The sequence below is a fragment of the Heliconius melpomene genome, chromosome 13, assembly GCF_056956725.1.
Source record: "Heliconius melpomene rosina isolate 202511_hmr_F chromosome 13, ASM5695672v1, whole genome shotgun sequence".
NCBI lineage: Eukaryota > Metazoa > Arthropoda > Insecta > Lepidoptera > Nymphalidae > Heliconius > Heliconius melpomene.
Window position 1 is genome coordinate 1,698,111 of NC_140401.1, and position 13,056 is coordinate 1,711,166.

Sequence of the window (13,056 nt, forward strand, 5' to 3'; positions counted from 1 at the left end):
TATTGAGATAAACAGAGTTTAATGTTCAGTTATAATCAACTTTTTTCTAAAGATAATTACGCTTTATAACAACATATTAGTAATATAAAAAACTACTTTTAGTGTTTTTATTTCAGTTCCATATAATTATCCGTATTAAATTTTTAATTAACAAAAAAATATACATTATAATGTAAAAATAATTTCAACAAAGTAACAAAAACGGAACGTTATAATATATTTTATTAAAATGCGGTAGAAATATGAATCGTAGCAAATAAGTAAAAACAATTATATTACAGTCATTAAATGTGACCTTAGAGCATAAGTTCCGAGCTGGGACCTAATCAGGTACCTAGATAGCCTAGACACTAATCTTCCGTCATTCCATTTCACGTGATTATATAATACTTATAAACAGATAACTGTGAATCATTAATACAATAATTATACTATCTTTTAAAAAGTAGGTATAAAGTTATTATTTCTATTAATATCTTGGTATAAACACTGATGGCAGGAATAAAGAAAAATAACAATAACATTATTATTATAGAAAGTAATTAATATAGTTCTATAATGTTTAATTTTAGCATTTTATATTTCTCATATTAAATAAGAAATATATTTAACAAAGCAAAGGAAATTAGCGGATTTAATTAAACGTTAAATAGACGATTTGTAATGTATAGTAAATGCCTAACAAAATATGTACACTATTTCCTATGAAGTAGTGCATTATTCATATATCCATAATTGTAATTGATACGATTACTACCGTAGGCGATGTAGGCGATGACACGCTTCACGTAGTATTGTATAAAAACGTGAAGAAAATGTTTTAAATTATCTTCATTATCTGTGATTCTAACTACTTAATATAAAAAAACGTAGTAGGGGAATTGTGCTTAAGATGACATACTTTTTGTTTGAAGACAAATATTTCAAATAAATAAAGTCATCTGAGAACAGCATATTGCGTATACTATTATATATTTCACAATCAACGAAATTATTTTAGTTTCAGAACAATCATCTTTCAAACATCATAAAAACAAACAAAAATCGCACTTAGGTCGATCAGTGTAAGACGATATATCTACAGGGTAAAATGACATACTTAGTATGTGGCATAAAAACGCCATCATTATTTGTCGAGCATAGTTCACAAATAAATAGTTTCTTCTTTGCTGGGGGGCTTTTATAAAGTATTAAGTCCAGATTCATGTTGCAAATTTTATGAGGTGGGATTCCGTTATCAGTCACTTCCTTTTCCAAAAGGGAAATAAGCTTCGTCACTTGCGGCTATTGAATGCCCTTGTTTTAGCAGCCTTATCCATGTCTTCTTGTGACCAATATATATTCGTTTGTAATTGCCAGGCATTTTGTAGGTAAAGCAAAAAAATATATCGATTCTATTTATAAGGGTAAGATAGTATGCCATCTTATACTCACGTTATGTATGTCATCTTACCCAATAGATATATGAATTTAATTTTAACCGTTGTGACGAAAGTTTATAGGTTAGGATGCGCTTTTAGCGTAAGTTGTGTCATATAATATTCCTATTTTACATTTATAATTAGTTCAAATAGAAAATTGTTATCTTACATGTCTTTTCACCATCAAGCAAAAGCGAAAGAAAAATTTGTTGCAATTGAAATTAACGAAAACATAAATTACTTGCCCATCTGCATTCATTTGCACCCATACTGAATTTAAGCACTAGCTGCATCTACAGACACTCTCTAAAACGTCACAAGATCGCACTTAGCGCTAATAGTTTCATCAAGATTGGTAGTGTGTCATCTTATCATAGTATGCCATCTTGAGCACAATTCCCCTATAGGCTAACGCATTTGAGACAATCAAGCGGGCAATCAAGAAATTGTTGAATCGGTGGACGTTCATAACCTGTACAGTAAATATTAAATAGACTAGTGCACGACGCCATTTCTCTGTCTCGGGTAGCCGTTATACTCCGCCTTCTTCGCTGGCGGATGTTCAGGGAGGGGTTCGACTTTGGCTTTCTTACCGGGCTTCGGTGACAGGTAGGCCTTGGAGAAGAACCGTGCGAAGAGTACGAAGTATGAGAAGTACATGGCCATAGATAGTTTAATGTTTATTTGGCTAATGTGGCACGTGTGGGGGGGAGCGGTGGCCATGTAGTTGTGGGCCCATATGTTGATAGCGCAACCCACTATCATCTGCGTCAGCTGCAACACCGTGATAGTCATCGCCAGCATCTTCGGCGGGTACTTTCCCATACTAACTAGAGCGTAGTATGAATACATAACGCTGTAAAAGAAAAATTTTGATTGTTATTACCATTACTATGTGATATAAGCGTATCATGAGGTCAACGACCGTTTAATCTAGCGGTAACTGAATCTACTGAGGTCGATATCGAGGCCAATACTTTTTAGTACCTATGGAATAACAATATTAAATTATATTTCAATTCCTTTATAAATATAAATATAACTTCAAGTTATGTATAATTAATATACTTAAGGACAACCAGTTTGCCATTAACGTACAGTACATTTTCATAGTAATTAAACGAGGAATAAGTATTCATACTTGTAATAATACAATAATCTTTACAATCATATAATACTATTTTTTAAATAACTAGTTCAACATAGCTCAAATAATAAACTCAAATTGGTTTGGTTGTTTCATTCACAAGCAACGTGCAAAAAGTTGATCTTGGTACTTTTCCGACGCAAATATCTACAGATTAAAATGCTATATCATCCACCAGTATACATATTACATAAAATAATATAAAATAAAAAAAAATAAAATCGGGAGTCTTTTACAATAGTGATAAGCGTTAAGTCTGCCTGTAAAAATGCAATGCTATGAACAAAGTCGACTCAAGATAAGTTGTTTAATCTTATAATTATAGTAATTCCACAGATTTTATTGCCCTTGAAATTTGCGAATTGAATGTTATACTATAAAATGTTCAAATCATTTTAATGATTCTTTTGAAACAATGGTCGACCCATGTAATGTCATGTCATGCGCACATAGCAGGGTAGGCAGAAGGGACCTTGCGTTAAGACACTTCCTTACACACTTTCCGCCAAATTTACGAGACATTCCGTGTTTAGTGGCAGAGCTCAACGCCGCGTCTTGCCTTGTTGCCAGAGCGAAAAAATAAAAATAGTACGTAATAATTCTTTCCCCCGAGTGAGAAGTGTTTATCCATTAAAATGGCGTGGTGTATGCAAGTGTGGCATAACACGCAAAACAATTAAAATGATACAACATCAGTATTTTAAACGGTTACGAACAAACCAATAAAAATAAATAATGCTAACAACACCTTAAGAAAGAAAACATTAAGAGATAAAAACGTGTATGACAGGTAAGTTAAAAATAAGGAAGAATAATGATATAAGAAAATCGCAATTGTTTCCGGTAAACTAGTTATTTACATATGTACATAAATTAAACTCATTTTTTTTCGTCAAAATCGTTTTTATCTTATTATTGTATTTATTTACGAAAACATTTTGTATCAAGTTTTTTTAAATTATTTTAGTCCAATATCATCGATAAGAAAGACCGACTAACTCTATATACGTGGCAAGCTTCGCCCATACCATTTTGATAGCTTTAACAATAGACAATTATTTGTAATAGGTTTCAGGTCCCACCGCGTTGTATGAACCGCTAGCCGCGATGTTCAGATAGAGAGTGCAACCTACTTTTTGTATAATTACATTTAATATCAACTGTACTACGGTATTGTTAAACTGAAGCCTTTACCATCTTTTATATTGTAGATTAAAAGAATATCGAAAATGGGGAACGTAGAGACTTAACACTAGGTTCCTCTGCCGACCCTGCTGTGTGCGACATACAGCTTGACTTTAAAAAAGATAAAGAAAGATAGATAAACGATAATTTTATTGTTCCTTTTGTCTAATGAAGTTGGTTAACTCAAGACTTAAATAAAACTAGAAACACCTGTATTAGACATACTAACATATAATATGTATGTGTGACGAAACGACATTTTGAACTCGATTTTACTATAATATGATTAATTAAAAGAAAAGTGAACGTAAAAACAAAAAATCTCAAGTCTTGAAAAAAAAAGTAAAATAAAATATATCAAATATTAAAGCTATAAAATCGTCAGAGTTAATAAAAAAATTGTGAATTTTAAAAGTAACGATATAAAAATATTCATATTATTTAAAATATATGTAAGATATAAAATTTAAATAAAAAAAAATATATGTTATCACATAACTATAGATATTTTTCTTTGAAACAAATAGTTTCACTCGGTAATTAATTTACTTTAACAGGAATCGTAATTTGTATTGTATGCAAAATACAGAATTACGATTCCGAACTAATTACAATATCATCACATAAATTAAGTGAATGTCAACCTATTTCGCAGAGTGTAATCCCGAGCAAAAAAAGCAAGTAGCTTGACGTTTTTTCTTGCATGCCCATTTCATGTGGGAATCGAACCCACAGCCATCGTGATTACAGTCGGATACCCTCCTATTGCACCACGACGACCTTATATGCAAGCAAATTAAATTGGATTTTTAGTTTAAAAGTAGGTACGTTTCAAAATCCTTCATATTAACGTATATTTTTTAATTATATTAAAGTTTTATTAGACTTAAATTTAATATAAGAATACTTTATATGTACCTATTGTTAAATACATAACTGGGAGATTTTTTTTCAAAAAATTTAGTAAGGCATTAAAATAAGAAGCGTTCTGTTTAAAAGTCGAATAAAAACTTTTGCAAGTAGGTGCAAAAATTTGTGTGCGCGTGACCCCATTTACGTAGAACTTATGCATTTCCAAGTTTTCACAAAAATTTTAAGAAATAAAGATTTATGTGAGACAGAGAGTCCATAATACGAAAAGGTTACGTTTCTTACCTGTGTACACAATAGTTCATAACCACGAACCATCTGGCCGAAGATGTGTATTCCGTGAAGGAAAACCAGGTGTATAGGAGGACTGTGATGTGATGGTACCAGTGGAGGAAGATCAGAGGCTTCTTGCGGAGCACCACGAACACCGTGTCGCCGAGCTCGGGCAGCTTCGACAGTACGAACATCCACGTCCAAAATCCTGATACTTTATCTTGCTCGATAAAACTGAAATTAAAAGGGAAATTCTGTTAAATATACTTAATAAGTATGTACAATATAATAATGTTTTTTACAAATTGTAATGCAAACTGTAATGATAACAACCTATACTGGCAAATTAAATAAACAACCTAATATTTCCTTTATCTCCTTTCTTAATAGGCTTCTAATGAAGCCTTTTCTGTTTAACACTCGATGTAAACAGCAAGCAACTATTAAAAACAAAAGAGTATCAATCTTGTTCTGTTCTGTTCTTTTATTAGGGCGTCCTTAGCGTATGGAGAACACTCGAAAGAGCTTGTACGATTGTAAAGAGAAAAAATACATGTTCAAAAGAGGTCCAGGTAAAATATTGCCTTCCCTCATAATAAGTCAAAAATATATACAATATATAAAAAAATAGTGAGTAGAGTTAGTGATACCTATTATTTTACATAGTATCAATCTTGTATAACTCAAAACGAATATTACGTGAAAAAATGGCGTACGAGTGACCGATAGACAGTAGAAAGTGGTGCGTTGCATAACCCGAATCGAAAACGCTAGCATCGATGTCACGGCGTTTTCGAGATACGTGCAATTAACCCAATGATACCACACTCCGAGGTTAAAGAGGTTTGTAGGCTATGGAAAGTAAAAGTTTTATGGGAAAAAAATTATGGCAGTTAAAGAACTTTAGAAGCGCTCCGCTCATTCATAATTACGAGTCTTTTAATACTTAAAGTAATAAAAACGGCTTGTATAATTTATATAGGTTATAGAGGTTATTTTCAATTATAGCAATAATTTGTGCAATTATTTTGTAGTTACCCCATTGTGCATATAATCGTAGTATATTTCATTGAAATAACTGCTGTAGCAGTGACTCAAAAATTATTCAAGTTCCTATTATCTATATATATAAAACTAGTGGGCCCGGAAGCGGCTACGCCCGCGAAAATATAAGCCTAAATAATTAAAATAAGTTAAAAATTATAATAAGTGGAGATTTATTATTAGAAAAAATATCTGAGCAACCGAAATGAACAAACAAAAGAAGTAAAAGTAACTAAAGGAAATTCTTAATATTAGAAAAAGTACCTAAAGTTTGCCGTGCGCGCGTACTAAACATTTTTCTTCTTCATTAAATAATTATTAATTAAAAATTTAACAATATTAAATAAAATCCCAAATTATTAAAATTATGATATTTTAAGTGTATAACATCGGTATAGATAACCGAACTGAGATAAATTAATTATAAGCAGCAAATAATTACATAAAAAATAATAGTAATTCAAAAATATATAAAAATTTACAAAATCATCAAAGTCATCTGCCCGTTCGCGTCGATCATACTACACCACTCGAAGGCTAGGTCATTTGGAATCAGTGACATCTTAATTATTTATTAGAATGTTATACAGTAAACTATAATTTCCATCTAGATGAAATGCTAAAAGTGACTATTATATTTATTTTCATAAGGATGAATATCAAATAATAGAAATCATCTAATTTTTGTTAATGTATACAAATCTATATCGGCGCGCGCCATGTATGCATTAAGCAAACTCATTTTGGGTGACGTTTTCTTAAAACAACAAATTTTGCAAGCCGTTGCTTAGCAACGCGTAGCGACGATTGTTATTAACATGGCGGAATAAATTGCTTGTCAAATTAATTATCTTAATATATTGGTATTTATCGAAAATATTACAAATATGAGAAAAAAAAAGTATCCTATGTTCATCCCGGGACCCTCAAGTATCTCTATATGAGTATTTTATCACAATTTAATTAGCGGTTTGACCCTGATTGCGTAAAAGACAGACAGACAGACAGACAGACAGAGTTACTTTCGAATTTATAATATAGGTACGAATCGAAAGGTCACTCACTCATCACGAAATCTCAGAATCTACCAGAGCTAGGAGTTTCAAATTTTGCACGGAGGTTTTTTATAGGACGTAGGTGCTCGCTAAGACGGGAATTTGCAATATTGGACTCCTAAGGGGTTGTTTTTGGGGTCGAAAGTTTGTATGAAACTTCATTACTTCAAATGCTAGAAGTCTCAAACTTTGGATAGACGTCACTAGGACGTAGTCATGGAGACAGAAATTAATAATAACATAGTTCACGCGGGAGAAACCGCGAGCAGGCCGCTAGTATTCTATATATAATATTGGACAACTGCAAAATTCAGATTATGGCCAAAATTCGTTTCATACCAGAGCGCTAACTACAGTTAGGACTTAAATATAACATTTTAATAGAAATGCCAGATTAATGGAACTTCCAGCACGACTTTGACCGTGACCGTCTAGAATCTAGATTCTAGTTCTGTAAACGGTTAATCGATACCAAATTTCGATATGTGAAATTGAGAATTATTTTTACAGGGATATCAGACCAAATTAATGTTTAAAAAAAATCTGCTTCACGCTGTACCCAGCACACAGCAGGGTGGGCAGAGGGAACGTAGTGTTAAAACACTCCGTTCCCTACTTTCCGCCGAATTCTGGAGACATTGCGTGTTGAGTATCAGAACTCAACGCCGCTTGACCTCGACACCAAAACGAAAAAAATGTAAATACAAATTTTAATAAATATTTCATTTCACGAGTGGGGATCGAACCCACAACCAGTTTTGTCTTAATATAATGAGTTATGTTAGCTATAAATAATAAATTGTATCTCGTTGAAGCGTAATTTCCGAGGTTCTTAACTACTTATACCTAACACCATATAAGTATGACACAATTATAAATAATTAACTCCTCTTCAAACAATAGGATGCTTAATATTCTTAAGTAATTATCGTCGAATATAGAAAACCCGTGTGTTAACTGAAGCTTTCAAGAAAATTGAAACGCATATACGTTACGCATTACGTTTCACGATTGGCCACGATCAATTTGCGATACGGCGCAGAGGTACAGGAGGTGACAGTAAACGTGACAGGTTGTGAATTCGATTCCCACTCGAAGAAATGAAATATTATATAAAAAACTCAACGCCCGATTCCGGTCCAGCCGAAAGTGGGAAACAGAAGCATCTTTACGGAAACAGAATGTCTTAACACTCGGTTCCCAAGTTTCCTTTGCCTACCCTGCTATGTGCGGGATACAGCGAGCAGCTGGAAAAAATATCTTGTTTCTTTCCCTCAGAGGTACCTATTATTGGTGAAGGACAAAATATTCTATCCGCGAGTTTTACTTCGAAGGAATACTAATACAATAAAGGATTATATTTACAACTAATATTAGAAAAACACGACATTACGTAAGGCGAAAAAATATAAGATAATAGTTTTTTTTTTTCTAACGGGCATAATTATTATTGTTAACATTCGACCTTGAGTAATATTATCATGCTATAGTTTTTTATAATAATAAATTTATAATTAAACTTTTTTTATTGTAAGCTTTAATAAATAAGCGCGAGTCGGACTCGCCCACCGAGGGTTCAGTGCAAAAATTGGAGATCTCGAGCTTTTTCTGATATTCAAGCTTAGCACTTTCATCAGATACCTACCCCACCACTTGAACTAGTGGCTTTAATACTAATTTTGCATCTCTTAAGCCTTAGGCTGTTATTTTTGAGGATTTAATCACAAATGTATAGTTTTACCGAACTAGTACTACGTGCAGATGCTAGCTTCCAAATTCAATAACTAGGTCAATCGAAAGTATCTTATTAATTTTGATTCCCATTAAATATGCCATAAATTAAAGCCATATCTTTTTTTTAAGTAAAAGTAAATAATTTAATAAAATGAGCTACAAAATTAAAAATTGAATTTATTTCAATAAGAAATATAACACTTTAGAAATTAATTGTAAGCTTTAACGATAATTAAACCTCTTCGTCTAGGAGAAAATAATTCCATATCGTACATAATTATATATTTTTAACACTAAAACTGTACACTTTAATTAATAATTTTTCCCGTTTTTATCACAGTATCAATTCTATAAATAATAAAAGCGTGTTACATTTTAATGGCATAGTTAAGAACATTCAACACCTTCTTTTCCTCTTGCTATCAAAATGTAACAAGCTTTTATTATTTATTAAATTGGTACTATATATATATATATATATATATATATATATATATATATTGTCGTACATGTTTAGTTTAGATTATAATTAATTGAAAACGCAGAATTCTAGCTTGACTGTATGTTTACATCAGGATTACGAGGAAATTCAAACATTATAAGTAATAGGTAGGTAGGTACATCATGTTTCTATTATTTAGAATCGTTTGTTACAAGAATTATACTTAGCTACAGTCATTGCAAAGAATGATCTATACAATATTATAGTTATTCAATAATCATTTATTACTTTATTATTATTATTTTCTTATTTAACAGAGTTGAGAGACACAATATATCTATATAATTTTAACTTATGGAGAGACATTGCGTGCTAGGCGGTCATAATATATATACTTTCGCTAATCAGACCGAGGATTTTTTATATATACCTTACATATACACGTACGAGTACCCAGCACACAGCAGGGTAGACAGTTCAGACCTAGTGTTAAGACACTCAGTTCCTCATTTTCCGCATTCGTCATTTGTCTCGAAACCAGAGCGAAGAAAATGAAAATACAAATTTAAATAAATATTCCATTTCCTCGAGTCGGGATCGAATCCACAACCACTCACACTTTATACCCCTGCGCCACGACTGGCCCTCATGTATTTGTTTTAAATATTTTGTATAATATTACAGATAAATAAAATAAAAAAAAAAGATATAATATTTCAGAACAGTAAAACAAGCTGGAGTGCTAATAAAATAAAAGTGGAAACGATTTTGAATAAACTATGGAGAAGCGAGGCAAACATTTGACCGGCTCCGCGCAAGTGATTTATTTACGCGTCCGCGTAAACGTTTACCGGGGGAATTGTTTATGCAGACCCCGAAGGACAACAGCTTACTGATGCTGGCCTTAAATATGTATATTATATTTCCTAGGCACTTATATGCTTCAGGGCGAAGGGATACAACATTTGACTGCAAACTGATGTAGGTTCGATTCTCAGTTGGATGAATGAATAATTTTTATTTTCTCGGTCTAGTAACAAGATAAAGCGCAGCGTTGAGATCCGCAACTCGACAGGCAATCTACGAAAATTTGCGGACGCAAAGTGGGAGAACAGAGTGTCTATGCTTTTCAACTTTTTTTAAACATAATGTTTATAAAATGAAATTGCAAATAGTCTTCAACAATATTTTCTTTTGGTTTCTTTTATTTGAGGGTTGTATTACAATTTGTATAGAAGGGTTCAATTTTAAGCCTTCTATGCAAATTGCTATTCAACCCTAAAGCCGATTGTGAGACCTTGGCATCTCAGGAAATGTATATCTTAATATGAATTATCGAATACAAAACGAAAACAATATTTTATTGGATCTTATATAAAAGCGAAATAAGCGTTTTCACTTTTATTAAAGCAACAATAGTAAAATTTTATCTCTAAATACTAAAATCCGTTAATAACTTTGCATTTGGACGAACTAAAACGTATTTAAGTAAGCTATGTCATCGCGTGAATCACTTCAATGTCACTTTCAATAACTGTAGGCGATGTAGGCCGTCTAAAACCAATTTCTTACTAAAATTATGGTATTTTATTAATTAATATATAGTCGATTAGGCTAACCTGAAGGTCTTTCGAGTTTCGTACAACCATATAAAATCATTCGATTTTAAAGTTAACATTATATCTATCTATATATATAAAATCGAAAGGTCACTCACTCATCACGAAATCTCAGAAACTATAAGTGTTAGGAATCTCAAATTTTGCATAGGAGTTACTTATAGGACGTAGATGCTCGCTAAGACGGGAATTTGCAATATTCGATTTCTAAGGGGTTGTTTTTGGGGTCGAAAGTTTGTATGAAACTTCGTTACTACAGATGCTAGGTGTCAAATTTTGCATAGACGTCACTAGGACGTAGTCATGGAGACAGAAATTAATAATAAAGTTTCATAGTTCACGCGGGTGAAACCGCGAGCGGGCCGCTAGTTGAAAGTGATAAAACCCACAATTTCTAGGTTATGTAAGGATATGTAGGTCATTGCATTAGTGTTATATTTAACCTATTGAAGATAACGCCATTCTAATAAACGTTCATTTGTTACGATCCTGTTGGCATACAATAGAGATAAAGTGGGTATCTATATTATTCAATGATATATTATATAACATATATTATTTAGAATCAGGGCTACCTATACACATGGCTCGAACTCGTATACGTAATATACCTACGCACTAACTAACTAACTACGAGTATTTTTTATTCAGATAGGGTAGCCAGAAATAACTTACAGTCAAGACACTCTGCTCTCTATTGTCTGTTGAATTCGGAACACCGTAAAATGGCGGATACTCAACACTGCATTTTCTCTTACTAGAGTAGATAAATGAAAAATTAATTGCTCCAAGGATCGAACCCACTATCATCGGGTTGTCGCTAGATGGCTTTTATAATCTACTTTCAAATACTACAAAAGCGGGACTTAGTGGGGATCATTATCGACACATTTATAGACACATTTACCCGACGTTAATAATGATAGATAATGTGTTTATAAATACACAATTGATATTTATACAATGTATTTCCGTCAAGCTCTTGTAGTAATCATTTACATTATACATTTTATTTCCTTCAAAAGTGTTAAGGCCTTAATTTGCATTTTTAATTTTTTTCAATTGACTTTTTTCAAATCTTCGTTCAACGGCACGGATGTAGATTCTAGTTTGCGTTTTTTTTGTAGTTTATAATTTTCATTTATATACGTATAATTGGAAAAAAATACAATAAATTTTACAAATAATAATGACAATACAACCATGAATGAGCTAAGAGACATTTTGCTAACGATCAACTATCGAAACTTCAAAGGTTTATTATAGCTGAAAAAGCATATTATATTTTTGCCGTAAAATAACTTTATTTCAGCAAAGCAAGCGATATGCCCACTTCGCAAAATGCCGACGAAAGTCAAATCAAAAGACAAATACGAGAGCCCTCTACGATTCTCACCCGCGAGGGTCAAGCTGTGACAAGTGCTCAACTAACAACTGGCTGAACATTCAATTTTTAAGACTATCTATAGTAGGTATATATAACAATTGTTGACTAAAATATACCTACTATATTTATATAGTATAGTAGTTTATATTTCTCAATTTCTTAGTTCTTTAGTAACGGAAAAATGGCCTTCATAACATTTTATTAGCTATACCAGTAAATAGTAGGTGCGCGATAAAAAATTATCATGAAATTTCTTATCAAAATCATGGCTATCAAAAGCAGAGTAGTACGTATTATATGTAATTGTAATGAATGAAATAAATATTACTTTCTTAAAAACACAATATAGTTAAATCTTATTTATAAGTAACGATTTTTTTTACTATGATGAGATTCAATATCAAAAATTTGATAGCTCAAGAATTATTAATAATAAAAACACAATATTTTTTTTTGTAGCTTTACGCTTTATCCCGTACCTAAATAGCAGGGTAGGCAGAGGGAACTAAGTGTTAAGCCATTCCATTACTTATTTTTCGCCGGAATTTGAGAGTGGATATTGAATGAGGGAAATCAACGCCACTCTTTGTCGTTCCAGAGGGGGGGAAGAAAAAATATTCCATTCCGTCAAGTGGAAATCGAACCCACAACCATCGCGTTGATAGCTTTACTTTACAACAAAACAAAAAACAACGTAAAATTTTATGAAAAATATAAATAATCGCAAAAATTTACGAACACGTCTCTTCAAACTCATGTTGAATGGTGACAAATAGATAGAATTATAAATCGGGTCATGTAATTCATCTAGCTCGCGGCGGCACGTGAACAAAATAGCCGAGCGCAGATGATCGATATTGTGAATGGAAAAACGTAATG

General features: G+C 32.2%; 1 protein-coding gene across 1 annotated transcript in view; it reads right to left on the minus strand.

Moving 5' to 3' along the window:
• Positions 1 to 1,829: 1,829 nt before the first annotated feature.
• The window catches only part of Baldspot (elongation of very long chain fatty acids protein baldspot), a 29,100-nt gene continuing 17,873 nt past the window's right edge, over positions 1,830 to 13,056 (minus strand). The window contains exons 3-4 of the mRNA XM_085195790.1: positions 4,909 to 5,130; positions 1,830 to 2,277 (exon numbers count right to left, since the gene is read on the minus strand). Of these exons, the coding sequence (XP_085051916.1) occupies positions 1,917 to 2,277; positions 4,909 to 5,130 (583 nt within the window). The 3' untranslated portion in view covers positions 1,830 to 1,916. The remainder of the gene's footprint in view (positions 2,278 to 4,908; positions 5,131 to 13,056) is intronic.